This window comes from Narcine bancroftii, chromosome 4 (assembly GCF_036971445.1).
Source record: "Narcine bancroftii isolate sNarBan1 chromosome 4, sNarBan1.hap1, whole genome shotgun sequence".
In the NCBI taxonomy this organism is placed as follows: domain Eukaryota; kingdom Metazoa; phylum Chordata; class Chondrichthyes; order Torpediniformes; family Narcinidae; genus Narcine; species Narcine bancroftii.
In genome coordinates, this window is record NC_091472.1 from 25,712,586 (window position 1) to 25,731,574 (window position 18,989).

At 41.7% G+C, this 18,989-nt stretch overlaps 3 protein-coding genes across 5 annotated transcripts in view; 1 reads left to right on the forward strand and 2 right to left on the reverse strand.

Moving 5' to 3' along the window:
• The first annotated feature begins 15 nt into the window (after positions 1–15).
• Positions 16–12,559, forward strand: LOC138760405 (protein CEBPZOS-like). 3 transcript variants are annotated; one of them, XM_069930970.1, is made up of 5 exons: positions 16–67; positions 3,530–3,648; positions 4,102–4,146; positions 4,973–5,062; positions 5,144–12,559. In XM_069930970.1, the coding sequence occupies exons 2-4, from the start codon at positions 3,531–3,533 to the stop codon at positions 5,053–5,055; spliced, it is 246 nt and encodes an 81-aa protein (XP_069787071.1). In that variant the 5' UTR covers positions 16–67; position 3,530; the 3' UTR covers positions 5,056–5,062; positions 5,144–12,559. The 3 variants fall into 3 exon arrangements, with proteins under 3 accessions (XP_069787071.1, XP_069787072.1, XP_069787070.1); XM_069930971.1 differs by lacking the exon at positions 16–67 and adding an exon at positions 464–589 and having other exon boundaries at positions 5,166–12,559; XM_069930969.1 differs by lacking the exon at positions 16–67 and adding an exon at positions 465–589.
• LOC138762352 (uncharacterized) lies at positions 591–2,168 on the reverse strand. Its single transcript, XM_069936121.1, has one exon. It carries the CDS (start codon positions 2,166–2,168, stop codon positions 591–593), a length of 1,578 nt encoding a protein of 525 aa, XP_069792222.1.
• Positions 4,926–18,989, reverse strand: part of cebpz (CCAAT enhancer binding protein zeta) — a 41,241-nt gene continuing 27,177 nt past the window's right edge. The window contains exons 10-16 of the mRNA XM_069930961.1: positions 12,827–12,918; positions 12,574–12,631; positions 9,935–10,089; positions 9,199–9,285; positions 5,897–5,955; positions 5,597–5,678; positions 4,926–5,266 (exon numbers count right to left, since the gene is read on the reverse strand). Coding sequence (XP_069787062.1) covers positions 5,124–5,266; positions 5,597–5,678; positions 5,897–5,955; positions 9,199–9,285; positions 9,935–10,089; positions 12,574–12,631; positions 12,827–12,918 — 676 coding nt within the window. The 3' untranslated portion in view covers positions 4,926–5,123. The remainder of the gene's footprint in view (positions 5,267–5,596; positions 5,679–5,896; positions 5,956–9,198; positions 9,286–9,934; positions 10,090–12,573; positions 12,632–12,826; positions 12,919–18,989) is intronic.

Genomic DNA, 18,989 nt, shown 5'->3' on the forward strand with positions numbered 1-18,989 from the left:
GCCTTCCGCTCGCGCACGCCCAGCCTTCCGGTCGCGCACGCCCAGCCTTCCGGTCGTGCACGCCCAGGCAAGCACCCTCTCCGTCGAGCGCGAAAGACCCCACACCAGTGCAAGACTTTCCTGAAGGGACAGAAGTGTTTCAGATTCCTGGCACCAGTCAATGCAGAGAGACCGATGGGAGCTTGGTGGCCAGCATACACATTATGGGCCGATGGTCCCTCAGCATTGAATTACACGAATGTTTTCTTTCAAGAGTTGCATTTTACACAGCGCCTCTGGAAAATGTCACGGATTTTTCCTTGGGGGTTCGAGGGAGGAATTAACGAAGAGGCTTCGTCAGAACAGACGGAGACGGAGCGGGGAGGGGGGATCGGGACCGACATAGACTCGAAATATGCGAACGCGTTGCGGTTGGACGGTGTCCCGCACACGTGGGCGACGCGCCGTCCTCCGGGCCGGCCCCCCCCCCCCCCCCCCCCCCCCACGTCCTGAGGGTCCGGCGCCATTAAATCGTCGACCTGCTGCGAGAAGCTGCCGACGCTTCACTCTGGATACTGGGGAGGCGAATTTAAACGGGGTCGTGTGAAATGTTAGTGTCTCAGGCCAGGGACCTGAGGGGTCGGTTCTCCCGGGCGGTGTCTGCTGGAGGGTGGAGGGAAGGGCATGGCCGGTGTCTCGGGTGGAGGGAAGGGCATGGCCGGTGTCACGGGTGGAGGGAAGGGCATGGCCGGTGTCTCGGGTGGTGGGAAGGGCATGGCCGGTGTCACGGGTGGAGGGAAGGGCATGGCCGGTGTCACGGGTGGAGGGAAGGGCATGGCCGGTGTCTCGGGTGGTGGGAAGGGCATGGCCGGTGTCACGGGTGGAGGGAAGGGCATGGCCGGTGTCACGGGTGGAGGGAAGGGCATGGCCGGTGTCACGGGTGGAGGGAAGGGCATGGCCGGTGTCTCGGGTGGAGGGAAGGGCATGGCCGGTGTCACGGGTGGAGGGAAGGGCATGGCCGGTGTTATGGGTGGAGGGAAGGGCATGGCCGGTGTCATGGGTGGAGGGAAGGGCATGGCCGGTGTCTCGGGTGAAGGGAAGGGCATGGCCGGTGTCACGGGTGGAGGGAAGGGCATGGCCGGTGTCACGGGTGGAGGGAAGGGCATGGCCGGTGTCACGGGTGGAGGGAAGGGCATGGCCGGTGTCTCGGGTGGAGGGAAGGGCATGGCCGGTGTCACGGGTGGAGGGAAGGGCATGGCTGGTGTTATGGGTGGAGGGAAGGGCTTGGCCGGTGTCACGGGTGGAGGGAAGGGCTTGGTCGGTGTCACGGGTGTAGGGAAGGGCATGGCCGGTGTCTCGGGTGGAGGGAAGGGCATGGCCGGTGTCACGGGTGGAGGGAAGGGCATGGCTGGTGTTATGGGTGGAGGGAAGGGCATGGCCGGTGTCATGGGTGGAGGGAAGGGCATGGCCGGTGTCTCGGGTGGAGGGAAGGGCATGGCCGGTGTCTCGGGTGAAGGGAAGGGCATGGCCGGTGTCACGGGTGGAGGGAAGGGCATGGCCGGTGTCACGGGTGGAGGGAAGGGCATGGCCGGTGTCACGGGTGGAGGGAAGGGCATGGCCGGTGTCACGGGTGGAGGGAAGGGCATGGCCGGTGTCACGGGTGGAGGGAAGGGCATGGCCGGTGTCTCGGGTGGAGGGAAGGGCATGGCCGGTGTCACGGGTGGAGGGAAGGGCATGGCCGGTGTTATGGGTGGAGGGAAGGGCTTTGCCGGTGTCACGGGTGGAGGGAAGGTCTTGGTCGGTGTCACGGGTGTAGGGAAGGGCATGGCCGGTGTCTCGGGTGGAGGGAAGGACATGGCCGGTGTTTTGGGTGGAGGGAAGGGCATGGCCGGTGTTACGGGTGGAGGGAAGGGCATGGCTGGTGTTATGGGTGGAGGGAAGGGCATGGCTGGTGTTACGGGTGGAGGGAAGGGCTTGGCCGGTGTCACAGATGGAGGGAAGGGCTTGGTCGGTGTCACGGGTGTAGGGAAGGGCATGGCCGGTGTCACGGGTGGAGGGAAGGACATGGCCGGTGTTTCGGGTGGAGGGAAGGACATGTCCAGTGTTTCAGGTGGAGGGAAGGGCATGGCCGTTGTTTCAGGAGGAGGAGGGAAGAGCATAGCTCGTGTTCCAGGTGGAGGAAAGGGCATAGCCCATGTGTGAGGTGGAGGGAAGAGAATAGCCCACGTTTCAAGTTGAGGGAAGGGAATGGCCCATGTTTCAGGTAGAGGTAAGGGAATAGCCCATGTTTCAGGTAGAGGGTGTGGTGCTAATTGTTTAGGTGCTGGAGCAGCCTTCTGTGGAGCTCAGGCAGCACTGCACCCACCCTGCATCTGGGTAGAGAGAGCGGGAGGGAGGGATAGAGAAGCTTCAATCTTGTGTTCCAAAGATTTATTGTTTCAGGCTTAAAGCTGGATGCTAGTGGTTCACTATAGTTTGATTATTTTAGCATTGCCCATCAGGTATTGAACTTTTTGTTCTGTATTAGTGGATACAGATTATTAAAGATTAACATAGTAACAGGTGAAACTGAATTAAATTAGGCAGAGCCATAAATAATTTTATGTTTGTGTCTATGTGGTGCAGATTGCCCGGGCACTGTCAGTGAATCACCTAATTAATCACAGGGGCATGACTAGTTAGATCAGTAGTCTCAATCTTTTTCTTTCCACTCACATACCCTATGCGATTGGTGCTCTGTGATTAGTAAGGGATTGCTTAAGGTGGGATGAAAAGCTACTGTTTTAATCATACCTAATTGACTCGTTATGTGTACAGTTTCATAACTCCAAAGGAAATGGGCCAATAACAATTTTTCTCAAGCAAAAAAATTTCAGTAACAATTGGGTCTACAGCAACCTTCCCACTCACATACCATCTTAAGCAATCCCTTACTAATCACAGAGCACCGATGGCATTGGGATTATTTAAAGTGGTATGTGAGTGGAAATAAAAAGGTTGAGAACCACTGTACTAGATAATTGAATAATAATTGTCTATGCACTTGGTGTTAATGCATTGCATCTATGGATTGACAAGCTGGACTGCTCACAAAACAAGCATTCTCATTACATCTTTGAACCTGCTCCAAAACATTAAATAACCAGTTTAACAACACTTGAGGTGTAAATGTATAATGGGTGAAATTGTAGTTATTCTATTATATTGAGAGTAGATTATATACAATGAGGATAGAAATGTGAGAATGTCTTATCAGTTGTAAGGTGAGCCACAGAATGGTCATATTGTACATTTTGTAGATTTTGTTGAAAATGCACAAAAAAAAATCAGGTAAAATGTCAGGGGTTGAAAAGGTTGTAGTTTAGTGAAATGTAACACCATGAAAAATATCTGTTAATAAAGATTTAGACTTTGAGTATTGGCAATCCTGTGACAGGTGAGCTGTAATTATGTGATGGGGAAGAGGAGGCAAGATGTATGACTATTGAAGTATTCTCCCAAGCTAATACATAATCTTACCTTTTTTTTTTTAAACTTTCTTTTTTTAAAGAATGGCACCAAAAACTATGGAACCAATAGCAAGGCGGCTCTTTAAAGGAGTTGTACTCCTGGAAGTTGCAGGAGTAATTGGAGCATACTGGCTGTTCCATAGAATGAATACCAGTCAAGGTAAAGATGTCTGGTTTGTTTACCTAAAAGCACCACAACATGTTTCATTCTAGTTTAATCATTAAAGTTGAATTCACTATCAATCTGTTAAGAATCTAGTTCAAATACAATTCACATGCAAGGTTAAATGTATATTCCAAGCTAAAATAGTAATTCATTTCAATATGAAAGGTACATTACTTTTTCTTTTGAGTTAAGAGAGACTTAACTAAGGCCATACCTAACATTTATCGGAATTACTAAGAAAGATGTATTTACATTTCATGCTGGGGTTAATAAGGCTTGTTGCTTCCCAACTGTTAATTCAAATTTAGAATGTGAAACGTGAACAAATGCTGATATTTTAAGTAATAAAAACTCAAAATAAAAGGACAAAGAAATTATGCTCATATGAATTTACTTCAAACTGCAATTAAAATATTGTACAAAGTAGTTAATGTATTTATTTTCCAGAGTTCAGATATAAAGTAAACGGAAGGTTTCCCTCCATTTTGGAAGGTGAGCATTGATACACATTTCTGCTTTTTTGGAGGTTTCCAAGTAATTTTTAATTTGGAGTTATATCCATATTATGTTTCCATAGAGATTAAAATAATTAATTTTTAAAAATCAGCATGGCATGGAAGACATTTGGCTATTCTTGGTTAAAAATAAAGGCTCCTAGTTGGGGTGGTATGGTTAGTTTAGCAGTTAGCGCAGCACTATAGGGGTTAGAATCCCACATGTCTGTAAGTTGTTTGTATGTTTTCAGGGTTCCAATTTCCTCCCACTGTTCAAAATGTACCAGGGATTGTAGGTTAATTGGCTGAAATAGTCTTTTTCTGTGCTGTGTTTCTACATTTTATTTTAAAAAATTAAAATAATCCTAACGTAAAGTGCACATGCTTGTAAAATTTTCATATATAAAAATTATAGACAAAATGTGCATTGTTCTCATCTGTCCTTATTACAATGAACCTACAATGTTTGTATAATTGAGGTCCTGGACTAATTACCATTGTGGTGAAACACCAAAGTCTAAACTTTATAATTGTAGTAAAAACACAAATGCTGGAGGAACTCGGGTCTCTCGGCATCCACAGGACTCAACATTTTGGGTCTGAGTCCTTCAAGATACAAGTAAAAAGCAAGCAGGTGTCTGATTAAAACATCGAGTTCTATGGACACGGTGACACCTGCTGAGTTCCTTTACCATTGACTCTGCTATCGTGCTAATTTAAAGGATGAAATCTGGTAGAGATATAATGGTTATGGGCAGTTTAAATAATGCAGACAAGTTCATTAAGAAGTTTATTAATTAAATAAAATTGTTTACAATTTTCAGTTTATTATAAATCCAATGAATGGGCAGGAATTTATGGAACTAGAGAAATGGATAAGGAAACCTGGTCGAGCAGACAAAACTAGTAAATATGTAAGTACGAAGTCTATTATAAAACATTCAACTTTTACTAATCTGATCTAGTAAACATGGTTCATCTCTTCTTCTTAAAAGATTGTTTCTGTTTATTTTTCAGTTTCTTCGCCCTGAATCTGTTCTTCTGCCTTCGGAGTGTATGTGGATCTTTGCCTCTAATCCAAGCATCACGTTCATATTCCCACTGTAGCTGCTTTATACCTGGGCAAGCAAGCAACATGTATGAAACTCAGTAGTGAACTACAAAATTTGTCAAATGGCAATGATACCCCAACATATCCACGTGGCTAAAATATACCCAAGTGGGAAGATCTCTTCACTTGATAAATAGTATTTAATACAAAAACAATTTTGATTTTCATAAATATAAACTTGTTTAAGTATCTGAAACTTAAAGCAGGTTAAAAAATAGTGGGTGAGATTGAATAAATAAGTCTATTTATGTAGTCAGGTGCATGGTGTGATCAATGTGGAGTTTACCGGGTCTTCTAAATACAATGCAGACAATTTAAACTAAATACTGTTACTTACTTGCTTTATCTTTGTTTGCCATTGCATTAATTCCAATGTTGTCATATTTCAATCCTGAATTTTCATCAAGTAAACAACCAAACTTTAGAAAGAGAACAGAAATGGTCAGTCACTTCAAATAAACATGTGCAACAAAACTATTTCACACCTACCACCAAATTTCTTCAGTATGTTCCTTATTTTTAAAGGGTGCCAAATTCTTATGCAACTCCTAGATCAGAATTGCACATGCATGCAAAAGATGTCTAAACTCAGTAAAGTTTGCAGCAATAATTGTCACTTTATGCCTTTAGTACTGACCTCTTCTGCTGCAGCAAACATGTTAGCATCATTCTTCACACCCTTTTTCTGTTTCTTTCCTGCAATGATGTATACGTCATGTTGTGAAAATTGTTCTTTATAAAGACTTTAGCTTCAGATACAGAAATTATAGTCTACATATGCGACTACATCACAAAAATTAATATTTAAATTTCTTACTTACACTGTACAGAACCAAAGATGAAATGAATGAATAAGTTTAACAAAAGGACAAAGTAAGGAATAATTTGTGTTGACCTGGTACATGTATAGACAATTACCCAGTTCTTGCCTCACTGCAAAAGTAACACTTTCCCCCACTGCATCTATCAAAGAACAATATAACCTCAAGAAATAAATTTAAATTCACAATGTAAGTGATTTTTTAAAAAAAACAACAGCTAATCCATAGTTGGTCTAACCACCGAAGAATTTGTATTTTTCTTCAATCTCTTTTCGCCATGATTATTCTTGGTTCCATAAACGAGAGATATTTAGGTTACCACACTTTCCTAATAGTTCAAATACTTCTGAATTATCTAATGATCAACTATTACAAACTCACTAGGATAATACTACAGCATTTAATTTTAACCACACACCACTACTGACTTTAATCTGGGAATGCGCAAGGATAAAGGTTCAGTCATAAATTAAGATTTTAGAAAAACAGATTAATTGCTCATCTTAATCACAAGGACAAATAATAGAACACAGCCTCTTCAGCCCTTGATGTTGTACTGACCCATATATTCCTTAAAAAGTACTAAACCTTCCCTACCCTGTAATTCTCTATTTTTCTTCCATCCATGTGCCTGTCTACAAGTCTCTTAAATGCCCCAAATGTTTCAGACTCCACCACCATCCCTGGCAAGGCACTCACAACACACTGCATAAAAAAAAATCACCCCTGATATCTCCCCTAAATTTCCTCCCTTCACTTTGTACACATATCCTCCAGGGTTTCCGATTCCTGCCCTGGGAAACAGGTGCTGGCAGTGCACCCTATCTATGCCTCTCAATCTTGTAGACCCCTATGAGGTCTCCTCTCATCCTCCTATGCTCCAAAGAAATATGTCCCAGCTCTGCTAACCTTGCCTCATAAGACTTATTTTCCAATCCAGGTAACATTCTGGTAAATCTCTGCACCCTCACCATAGCTTCCACATCCTTCCTGTAATGAGGTGACCACAACTGAACACAAAACTCTTAAGAGTGGTTTCACCAGAGATTTGTAGAGTTGCAACATGACCTCTCTACTCCCAAATACAATCCTCCATTAATGAAGCCCAGCATCGCATAGGCCTTCTTAACTATCCTATCAACCTGTGTGGCGACTTTAAGGGACGTATGGTTTTGGAACTCAAGGTCCCTCTGTTCATCCACACACTTAAGTAACGGACTATTAACCCTGTCCTCAGCCTTCTGGTTTGTCCTTCCAAAATGCATCACCAGATTGATGCTTAATCCAGATTGAACTCCATCTGCCACTTCTCCGCCCAATTCTGCATCCCGACTAGATCTTTGTCACTTTCGACAACCTTCAGCTCCACTCACCACTCCACTAACCTTCGTATCATCTGCAAATTTCCTGACCCATACTTTTGCCTCTTCATGCAGGTCATTTATAAAATCACAAAGACCAGGGGTCCCAAAATAGATCCTTGAGGATCTCCACTAGTCAGTGACCTCCAGGCAGAAAACTTTTCTTCACTACGACTCTGCTTTCTACCTGCAAGCTAGTTTTTTTTATCCACACAGCCGAGGTTTCATGGATCCCATTCATCATGGTTTCCTGCGGGACCTTGTCAAATGCCTTATTAAAATGCATGCAGACCACTTTTACTGCCCTACCCTCAGCAATTTCTTTTACCTTCTCAAAAAAACTCAATTAAACTCATGAGGCTTATGTTACCTTCTCTTCACAATGCCATGCTGACTATCCTTGAGTAGGCTTGCTTCTCCAAATGCTCATAGATCCTATTCTTAAGAGTCCTCTTCAATAGTTCTCTTTTCCTACCATCTTTTCCTTGTCCCAGTGGGACAAACCTCTCCTGAACCCAGCACAAGTGGTCCCTAAAATTCTTCCACATTAGTTCCAAGTTTTCACCTTTGAACATCTGTTTCCAGTTTACTTTCGCTAGTTCCTGCCTCATCCTGTCATAATTAGCCCTTCCCCAATTAAGCACTTTCCCATTTTGTCCGCTTTTACCCTTTTCCAGCTAAAGCTCAGGTCTCTCTCACCAAAATTCTCCTCCACCGAGAGTTCCGCCACCTGACCAAGTTTATTACCCAGAATTAGATCCAGTATGGCCTCTCCTCTCATTAGCTTATCCACATACTGTGTCGGGAATCCTTGGACATGTCTGACAAATTTAACTCCATTTCTCCCTCTTGCAGTAAAGAGGTGCCAGTCAATATTAAGGAAATTGAAATCACCCATAACTATTACCCTGTATTTCCTGCACCATTCCAAAATCTACCTGCTTATCTGCTCCTTCGTGTCTCGAGGACTATTTGGCAGCCTATAGACTACTACCAGCCCAGTGATTGCTCCCTTCCTATTTCTGACTTCAACCCTCACTGACTCAGTGGGCACTCCCTCTACAGCCTCTTCCTTTTCCATAGTTTCTTGAAGTGTTAACTATGGCAGGTTAGAAGTTTGCAAGTATGGCTGCCACACCCAAATATTAGGTATGGCAGTCATACTTGCGGAACACAGGGTTGAATATTTAGGGATACTTATTCTGTTCCTGAGTTCTATGTTCTGTTTTTTTTCCCTTATTTGAGATCTAGGTAAGTAAAGGAATTAGATCCTCTGAAGTGGATTCCAGATCCTGACATTTCCTTTTTTCTTGATTTTCTGTTTCTTCTTTTCTTATCTCTTTTCTTTTTCTTTCCTTTCTATTTTTATTTCGGGACTTTGTTCGAAGGGGGGGGGGGGATGGGATTGTTTGGAGATTTGGACAACTTATACCATTGATTTTTTTTTCCATTTCAATTTATGTATTTAAGTAATGGTTATTTCTTGATACATGTTGACCACAAAATTGAACTAAAGTATTCAAAAAAAGTGTTAACTTCAAGATTCTGGCCTCAGGTGGCAATTCAGCAGCTGGTGAGGACCAATAAAGTTTGGTGTCGATAAACCACATAATCAAATAACATGTCAGAACACGTCCATAAATATCCATTGTGGGATTGATGAAACAGTATTTCAGAAATGAAATTAGTGAAATAGTATACATCCCAGGAAAATTCTTTAAACCTCAAAATCTTGTTCCACAAAGTATTTTTTTTACCTGTAGCATGTTTTGAGAAGTCCAAGTCCTCAGTTTTTTTCCTTTTAACAGTTTTATTTTTTTTCATTGCTGCTGTACTGTCAATCTCTGTAGATGAACATAAGCATTATATAGTGTTTCTATTTAAATAATTTTCTATTACAAAGTGTATGTCCTGATTGCACCAAAAGGTACTCCACTATAGCCATCAAGGAAGTTTAAAATTGTTGATAAAAATTACTAGAATTGAAAAAAAAATGGTATTTACTTTGTTGCTTTGTCAACAGATGAAGCTCCTGAGCATTCTAAACAATTATACAAAATTTGTGTCCACCAGTTTAAAGGGAAGACAAAATTTGAGTCGAAGAAAATATTTCAGTTGATTTAGAAAATTAGAACACTAAAGCACAGTAGAGGCCCTTCAGCCCTTGATGTTGTGCTGACCCATATATCCTTAAAAAAATACTAAACTCTTCCTAACCTGTAACCCTCTATTTTACCTTCAGCCATGTGCCCGAGTCTATAAAATGCCTCTAATGTTTCAGCCTCCACCACCATCCCAGGCAACGCATTCCAGGCAGCCACAACTCTGTACAAAAAAACTTATCCTGATGTCTCCCCTAACTTTGTGCCAATGTCCTCTGGTGTTTGCCATTCCTGCCCTGGGAAACATCCTTTACTCTCTTTTACAGTTCGCTCAAAGTATTCATATTTAAAGCTGATAAATATTCATTTGTTCACATTATACAAATAGTACCTTCATCATCTGAATAATTCATGAATACACCACCGTCTTCTCCCACGTCTTCATCAAAGTCTTCCTCATCCAAGCTTCCCAATGTTACTTCTTCATCATCCAGATCTGAATTAAACTGCTTATCAACTTCTTTTGATGATTTCGGTTTCATATTACTAAGAAAATAGTAGAGATTTTTTTTCCGGTTAGTGATTTTTTTCCTCCCCCATTTCATCTCTATTGCCTCAACCAATAATGATACCCACAAAGTTCTGAAATAAGAATTAGGAAATAGCACAACTAGAAATCAATTTGCCATTGATGACCTACTGTACTTTTAAGTTATGCAAAAACACATTTCCTCAGTACCTCTAAGTATTTGCTAATATGTCAGTTTTATCCTTCACCCTATTGATATTCCACTTTTTGCATTATGATTAAATTACCGTCTTACTCACATCAGTTATATGAATTTTTCATTTAATTAACAGACAAAATTAAAATAGAAGGCCCAAATATATGCATCTCAGCAGGAAAATGGTTAAATTTTGACACTATTGCATTAATAATTTCATAGTCTGATGCCTTTTTAAATATCCTTGAAGACTTAAAATGGCTCCTTGGCTCAACTTGTCCAAGCCAACCAAAATGTTAACAGTATCTACACAACTCCCATTTGTCTGCATTAGGCTCTTCGTTCCAAATATTTTCAAATTCCTTTAAACACTGTAATCGTATACCTTTCCACCATCTTCTCTGGGAACTCATTCCATTAAACTAATGTTTCTAAGTGAAAAAAATTGCCCCTCAGACCTTAATTTCTTTCTTCTCACCTTAAACCTATGAACAAGTTTTCAAATCCCCTATGCTGGAAAAGACACTAAAATAATAAGCGAATTCTTTCAACTACGCTCAATTTATCCATCTGCAGATTCCACAGTTTTCCCCTTACTCTCTCCAAACAAAAAACCATAAATGCAGCAATTATTTGTTTCCACACTTATGAAGGTTTGCCTCTACTTCTTTATCTGGACTTTTTTTTTAAAATCACATCAGTTATTCTGCACAGTGAATTTTGCAAAAATATCCCATTTTCAATTTTTATTAGTTTGATGCCTTGCCTGCTCTTCTTATTTACTTGAAGTAATATTCTATACATAATATGGTGTTACAGGTTTTTACTCAAAGGAAAAAAATTCTATACTTATCCAATTGAATCCCTTACAATGTAAACACAATAGATTATCTCCCAACATCCTGAACTCAAATTCAAGGTTAAGCAAATTGGCACCTGTATTTAAACCCTTTTCCCTATCCAATACAAACCCCAAGGGCTTTTGACAGGCTAAAAGCAGAGGTGATGTTTCCTCTTGTGAGAAAATATCTTCTATCCTGAGGTTCATTCGTCTTTGGATCGCTCTTTCTCAAAGAGTAGTGAGAACAGAATTTTGAATATTTTGACAGAAGTGGATGAAAAGACAGGATAAAAAAATCTGGGGTACAATCAGATTGGAAATGATAAGTTCAAGGGACCAAAAAGGCTATTCCTGCTCCCAACTTGTGTCCTTTTCTCGGGAAAGAAAGAGTTGTTGAGTTATCCATAAGCAGATATCAAATAAATTAAATCTAGTAAGTTGAAGGGGTGGAGCAGTGAACTGGAAAGAACAGAGATTGTGTACATGGCATACAGTGACTTTGTGGACATGAAAATGTGGAATCTTGAATGTCGAGTCTTGAGGAAAGTTGTCAAGTTGATTACTTTAAAACCAGCTGCGGAGAAAGCCGCCTCCAGCATCTTACTTTCAACATTCTGAAGGGACCAGTCCCTCCACAACTTCCTGGTCTACTCTTTCAACCTCATCAACTAATATCCTTTTTGCTCCCTCTCAGGGGACTTTCCCCATGCAACTATGGGAAATACAACACTCGTCTTTTTTTTTTTGCATCCTTCTCATTTCCAGTGACCAAACAGTCTGTGCAAAGCAGCAATTCATGTGCATTTCTTCCAATTTACTCAAATGCTTTTGATGCTCACAGTGTGATTTCTCGACACTGGGGAAAACAAACAGTTCCTGTGACCACTTTGCAGAACCCCTCTTTTCAGTTAGAAAAGGCAATGCTGAACAGCCAATTCGATGTCACTTTATTTTGCCTTCCCCACTCGCTCCAGCTACACTGCTTCAAGATATCCATCTAAAGCTTAAGGAATAACATTTCACTTTCCCTCAGGATACTTTGAAGCCTTTAGGATATTAATAGTTTCAGGTAACCACCTCATTTTTATTCTCCACTTAATGTTTCAATATGATTCTTTACGGTCTAAAATTTCCAGATGTTTCAAAGTAATTATTACCCTGACAAATTTGGTTTGCATCCTTAAACATTCCTTGTTTTCTCTCTATTCTGTCTCCACTCTGCAGCTTAACATGCTTTATCACTTTTCTTGCTCTTTCTAGCCCTTGACTCAAAATGTCAATTCCATTACTCTCCCCACCGATTCCACTTGCCATTTACTGTTTTTGTTTTGGATTTCTAAAAACAGCAGTTTTTTTGTCTCAATGTATAGTTAATACAGAAGAGTGTACCAAAAGTACTAACTATGTAACAGGAGAAATACTCACAATAAAAAGGCGAGAATGAATTAAATTATCTAATATTACCTTGCAAAATCTAAATCATCATCGATGGTTTCAAAATATTTCTCTCCTTCAATGGAATCTGCAAATGGTAAACAACACAAGAGATTTAAAAATATTTTATTTATGTCATATTTCAGGGAATCAACAAATTATTCATCACTTTGAGGGAAGCAATTGATTACTAACATTATTTTATACATAAACAAATTCTTATTCATAAGTACACAATGTGTAAAATTCTTCATATTTAATGATATAAATTAATAAAGTTTACCAAGCACTTGCTCAAACTCGTCATCATCCACGTCTTCTTGACCTTTATGAAATCTTCGATTTTTCTGTGATGCATCAAGTTTTTTGTAATATCTGAATTAAATAAGGTTAATTAATTAGATTTTTCAGGCAACACAATAAAATTATCTTTAGTTCTGCTACTAGAATCAAAAAGAATTCAGATTCAAAGAGATCCTAATATGTTCACCTTATTGCTAACCCCCAATTATACAATGCATTTATTGGTGTTAATTATTAGCATTTAAAAGCTAAATAAAATTAGTTACAAGTGATTAGAATAAAAAAAGCTTTCCAATTATCTCAAAATTCAGCCTTTTCAATATGCACAAACAGTTCAGAATAAAAGGACGTCCCTTTAGAACAAAGAGGAGGTGAAATTTCTTAATCCAGAGGGTGGCTGTGCAGGACGTATTCTTAAAGCAGAGGTTTGCAAGGGTGTCAACAGTGGCCAGCCAAAGACAGGGTGTGGTTGAGAAGAAAAATGCACCAGTCATGATTTGAATGAAAGAGGAGACTTGATGGGCCATATGGGCCCTAATTCTGCTTCTACATCTTAGGATACAAGGAATAGTTCACCAGAATAGAAATTGAGAATTAGGAATGAAATAAAGGACTTGAATTTCCATGAGAAAAGAACCATGATAAAATGTAAAGGTTGGGTGATCATAGTACTGTGAAATGCAGACAAGGTAATAATCTTGTCGATTGTGAGACACAGGTAAAAAAAGTAATGATCAAGTCAGCAGGCTGAGTTTGATTCCTATTCCAGAAAGTACAGAAATTTAGGCTTGAACTTCAGGGCTGCGCTAAGGGAACATTACATTGGCCGTTCAGGTAAGGTACCAAACCATGTTATTATTATTTCAATAAAGAAAATAATTTTTCTTCCTGCCCTGACAAATAGTTATCTCTCACAAAAAAAAGCTTCAAAATAATTGTCAGGGTACTATCATATTATGGCAAAATGTAAACTGACTACTTTTCCTACATTAGGAAAACTACACATCAGAACCTACTTAATTATGAGAAAGAAGTGGCATTGGATAGAAGATATAGAATTCGTGTGAGTTGAATTGAGAAATGACAAGGATAAAAGACGCAGTGAACAGTTATATACAGACCTCCAAACAAATTACAACAACAAATAGAAAAGGCATGTCCAAAGGACAATGTTGAGGTACACATGCAGGGTTTTAAACATGCATGTAGATTTGGAAAACAAGTTGGGACTGGATCCCAAGGAAGAGAATTTGTAGAATTCCTGCAAGATGTCTTTTTGGAGCAGCTTGTTGATGAGCCTACTATGTCTGGGCTGAATTGGATGCTGTGTAATGCACTAGAGGTGATTAGAGAGCTTACAGTAATGGAACCATGAGGGAGTAGTGATCACAATATGATTGAGTTCAATTTGAGATTTAACTAAGAGAAACTAAAGTCAGATGTGTTTGTATTTCAGTGGAATAAAGGAATTAAAGAGGAACTGGCAAAGTAAGTTGACAGGGGCATTAGTAGGGAAGGCAGCAGAGCAGCAATAGAGTTTTTGCAAGAAAAATATCCAAAAAAAAAGGAAATATTTGAATGGAAAAATGTCAACTGTGGCTGACAAAGGAAGTTAAGGCCAATGCGAAAGCAAAAGAGGGCATATAAGGAAGCAAAAAATAGTGGGAAGATAGGAGGATGGAGAAGTTTAAAAAAACTTGCAGAAGGTAACTAAAAAACTCATAAGGAGGGAAAAGATGAAGAATGAAAGTAAGCTAGCAATTATATCAAATAATACATAAAGCTTCCAAATTTATAAAGATTAAAAGAGAAGTGCAGTTACTATTTCAAGGGAGAAAGTGTTCAGAAAGCTGAATATTTAATGATGGATAAGTCTTCCAGGCCAGATGGATTGCACTCTCATGTTCTGAAAGAAATAGCGGTAGAGATTGTGAAGACTTTGGTAATGATCTTTCAGGAATCAATAGATTCTGGTATGGTCCCATATGTTTGGAAAATCATAAATGGCACCCATTATTCAAGACGGGAAAGAGGCATCAGTAAGGAAATTATAAGCCGGTTAGCCTGACATCAGTGACTGGGAAGAAGTTGGTTTGTCAAGGAGAAGATTACTGAGTACTTTCCTTAAAGGAAAATCTTGACAAATATAATGGTATTATTTGAGGTGACAAGCAAGCAAGATGAAGGAGATGCTGTGGATATTGTGCATTTGGATTTCCAAAAGACCTTTGACAAGGTGCTGCACATAAGACTACTTAAGACAAGAGACCATGGTATAACAGGAAAGATACTAGCATGGAGAGAGCATTGGCTGACAGGCAGGAAGCAGAGAGTTGGAAGATAAGGATCATATTCTGGTTGGTTGCCAGTTGCTATTGATGTTCCATAGGGGTCAGTGTTAGGGCCACTTCTTTTTATGTTGTATATTAATGATTTGTATAATGGAATGAATGGCTTTCTGGCCAAGTTTGCAGATGATATGAAGGTAGATGGATGAGCAGGTAGTGCTAGAAAACAGGGAGGCTGCAGAAGAACTTAGATTAGGAGAATGGGCAGAGATGTAACATGAAATACAATGTAAGAAACTTTACAGTCATGCACTTTAGTAGAAAAAAATGGGCAGACTTTTTTTTAAATGGGAGAAAATTGAAAATACAGGTAGTCCCCGACTTAATCCATGCAACTTGTGGCCATTGGTACATACAACCGGAAATTTTTAAAATAAAATGCGTGTAAATATAAAAATCATGCTTTTGGGGTGAAAGTAGGGGTCTATCTATCGAAAATAGTGCCTATGGCAGGGGTGGCCAACCTCTCACGAGAGCTGGCCTTGGTGGCCGCCATGCTGTATTTGACGAATGATAAAACAGATACAGCGAATTTCCAACTTCCGTCCATTTTGAGATATGACCAGTCGGTCAGAATGGAACACAGTTGTAAGTTGAGGACTACTTGTACTTAGATGCAAAGGGCCTTGAGAGTCCTCATGCAGGGCAGCTTAAAGGTGAACTTGCATGTTGAGTCAGTGGTGAAAAGGAAACAAAGCAGACATTTAATTCAGGAGGAATAGAATACAAGAGGGTTGTGATGTAAAGCTTTATAAGACAGTGGTGAGACATCATTTGGAGTCTTATGAGCAGTTTTGGGCTCCTCATTGAAAAAAGGATGTGCTGACAGTGGAGAGAGTTCAGTGGAGAGAGTTCAGTGGAGAGAGTTCAGTGGAGAGAGTTCAGTGGAGAGAGTTCAGTGGAGAGAGTTCAGTGGAGAGAGTTCAGTGGAGAGAGTTCAGTGGAGAGAGTTCAGTGGAGAGAGTTCAGTGGAGAGAGTTCAGTGGAGAGAGTTCAGTGGAGAGAGTTCAGTGGAGAGAGTTCAGTGGAGAGAGTTCAGTGGAGAGAGTTCAGTGGAGAGAGTTCAGTGGAGAGAGTTCAGTGGAGAGAGTTCAGTGGAGAGAGTTCAGTGGAGAGAGTTCAGTGGAGAGAGTTCAGTGGAGAGAGTTCAGTGGAGAGAGTTCAGTGGAGAGAGTTCAGTGGAGAGAGTTCAGTGGAGAGAGTTCAGTGGAGAGAGTTCAGTGGAGAGAGTTCAGTGGAGAGAGTTCAGTGGAGAGAGTTCAGTGGAGAGAGTTCAGTGGAGAGAGTTCAGTGGAGAGAGTTCAGTGGAGAGAGTTCAGTGGAGAGAGTTCAGTGGAGAGAGTTCAGTGGAGAGAGTTCAGTGGAGAGAGTTCAGTGGAGAGAGTTCAGTGGAGAGAGTTCAGTGGAGAGAGTTCAGTGGAGAGAGTTCAGTGGAGAGAGTTCAGTGGAGAGAGTTCAGTGGAGAGAGTTCAGTGGAGAGAGTTCAGTGGAGAGAGTTCAGTGGAGAGAGTTCAGTGGAGAGAGTTCAGTGGAGAGAGTTCAGTGGAGAGAGTTCAGTGGAGAGAGTTCAGTGGAGAGAGTTCAGTGGAGAGAGTTCAGTGGAGAGAGTTCAGTGGAGAGAGTTCAGTGGAGAGAGTTCAGTGGAGAGAGTTCAGTGGAGAGAGTTCAGTGGAGAGAGTTCAGTGGAGAGAGTTCAGTGGAGAGAGTTCAGTGGAGAGAGTTCAGTGGAGAGAGTTCAGTGGAGAGAGTTCAGTGGAGAGAGTTCAGTGGAGAGAGTTCAGTGGAGAGAGTTCAGTGGAGAGAGTTCAGTGGAGAGAGTTCAGTGGAGAGAGTTCAGTGGAGAGAGTTCAGTGGAGAGAGTTCAGTGGAGAGAGTTCAGTGGAGAGAGTTCAGTGGAGAGAGTTCAGTGGAGAGAGTTCAGTGGAGAGAGTTCAGTGGAGAGAGTTCAGTGGAGAGAGTTCAGTGGAGAGAGTTCAGTGGAGAGAGTTCAGTGGAGAGAGTTCAGTGGAGAGAGTTCAGTGGAGAGAGTTCAGTGGAGAGAGTTCAGTGGAGAGAGTTCAGTGGAGAGAGTTCAGTGGAGAGAGTTCAGTGGAGAGAGTTCAGTGGAGAGAGTTCAGTGGAGAGAGTTCAGTGGAGAGAGTTCAGTGGAGAGAGTTCAGTGGAGAGAGTTCAGTGGAGAGAGTTCAGTGGAGAGAGTTCAGTGGAGAGAGTTCAGTGGAGAGAGTTCAGTGGAGAGAGTTCAGTGGAGAGAGTTCAGTGGAGAGAGTTCAGTGGAGAGAGTTCAGTGGAGAGAGTTCAGTGGAGAGAGTTCAGTGGAGAGAGTTCAGTGGAGAGAGTTCAGTGGAGAGAGTTCAGTGGAGAGAGTTCAGTGGAGAGAGTTCAGTGGAGAGAGTTCAGTGGAGAGAGTTCAGTGGAGAGAGTTCAGTGGAGAGAGTTCAGTGGAGAGAGTTCAGTGGAGAGAGTTCAGTGGAGAGAGTTCAGTGGAGAGAGTTCAGTGGAGAGAGTTCAGTGGAGAGAGTTCAGTGGAGAGAGTTCAGTGGAGAGAGTTCAGTGGAGAGAGTTCAGTGGAGAGAGTTCAGTGGAGAGAGTTCAGTGGAGAGAGTTCAGTGGAGAGAGTTCAGTGGAGAGAGTTCAGTGGAGAGAGTTCAGTGGAGAGAGTTCAGTGGAGAGAGTTCAGTGGAGAGAGTTCAGTGGAGAGAGTTCAGTGGAGAGAGTTCAGTGGAGAGAGTTCAGTGGAGAGAGTTCAGTGGAGAGAGTTCAGTGGAGAGAGTTCAGTGGAGAGAGTTCAGTGGAGAGAGTTCAGTGGAGAGAGTTCAGTGGAGAGAGTTCAGTGGAGAGAGTTCAGTGGAGAGAGTTCAGTGGAGAGAGTTCAGTGGAGAGAGTTCAGTGGAGAGAGTTCAGTGGAGAGAGTTCAGTGGAGAGAGTTCAGTGGAGAGAGTTCAGTGGAGAGAGTTCAGTGGAGAGAGTTCAGTGGAGAGAGTTCAGTGGAGAGAGTTCAGTGGAGAGAGTTCAGTGGAGAGAGTTCAGTGGAGAGAGTTCAGTGGAGAGAGTTCAGTGGAGAGAGTTCAGTGGAGAGAGTTCAGTGGAGAGAGTTCAGTGGAGAGAGTTCAGTGGAGAGAGTTCAGTGGAGAGAGTTCAGTGGAGAGAGTTCAGTGGAGAGAGTTCAGTGGAGAGAGTTCAGTGGAGAGAGTTCAGTGGAGAGAGTTCAGTGGAGGTTCACAAGGATGATTCTAGGAATGAATACGAGGAGTGTTTCACTGTTCTTGGCCTGTGCTCTTTGGAATTTAGGAGAATGGAGGGGATCTCACTGAAATATTTTGAATGTTGAAAGATGTGGACAGAGTAGATGTAGGAAGGTTGTTTCCCATGTTGGGAGAGTCTAGAACAAGAGGGCACAACTTCAGGATTGAAGGCCATCCACTTAGAACAAAGATGCAGAGGAATATGTTGCCACAGGTCAGGTCATTGAGTGTATTTAAGGCAGAGATTGATAGCTTCTTGATTAGCCAGGCTATCAAACAATATAGGGAGAAAGCTGGGCAATGGGGTGGCAAGAGAAAATGGATCAGCTAAATGACAGGGCAGACTAGATGGGCAGACAGCCTATTTCTGCTCCTATGCTTTTGGTCTTAATAGATGCAATTAATTTCATGAAATGCTTAAGTCATGGTATAGAGGTGCCTAACCTTTTATCTGGGATTCTGAACACTGGCAACCTCCAAAAAAAATTGCACCTTTTTTTGGTAATGAGTCATCCATCGCCACCGACCTCCCTCCTCTCCCCCCCCCCCCACC

Bases quoted from the DNA above. Each gene is read 5' to 3' on its own strand.
- LOC138760405 (XM_069930970.1), top strand. From the start codon at position 3,531: ATGGCACCAAAAACTATGGAACCAATAGCAAGGCGGCTCTTTAAAGGA. The intron at 3,649-4,101 runs GTAAAGATGTCT...TTTATTTTCCAG, and splicing joins TAGAATGAATACCAGTCAAG to AGTTCAGATATAAAGTAAAC. The intron at 4,147-4,972 runs GTGAGCATTGAT...TACAATTTTCAG, and splicing joins GTTTCCCTCCATTTTGGAAG to TTTATTATAAATCCAATGAA.
- LOC138762352 (XM_069936121.1), bottom strand. From the start codon at position 2,168: ATGCCCTTTCCTCCACCTGGAACACGAGCTATGCTCTTCCCTCCTCCT.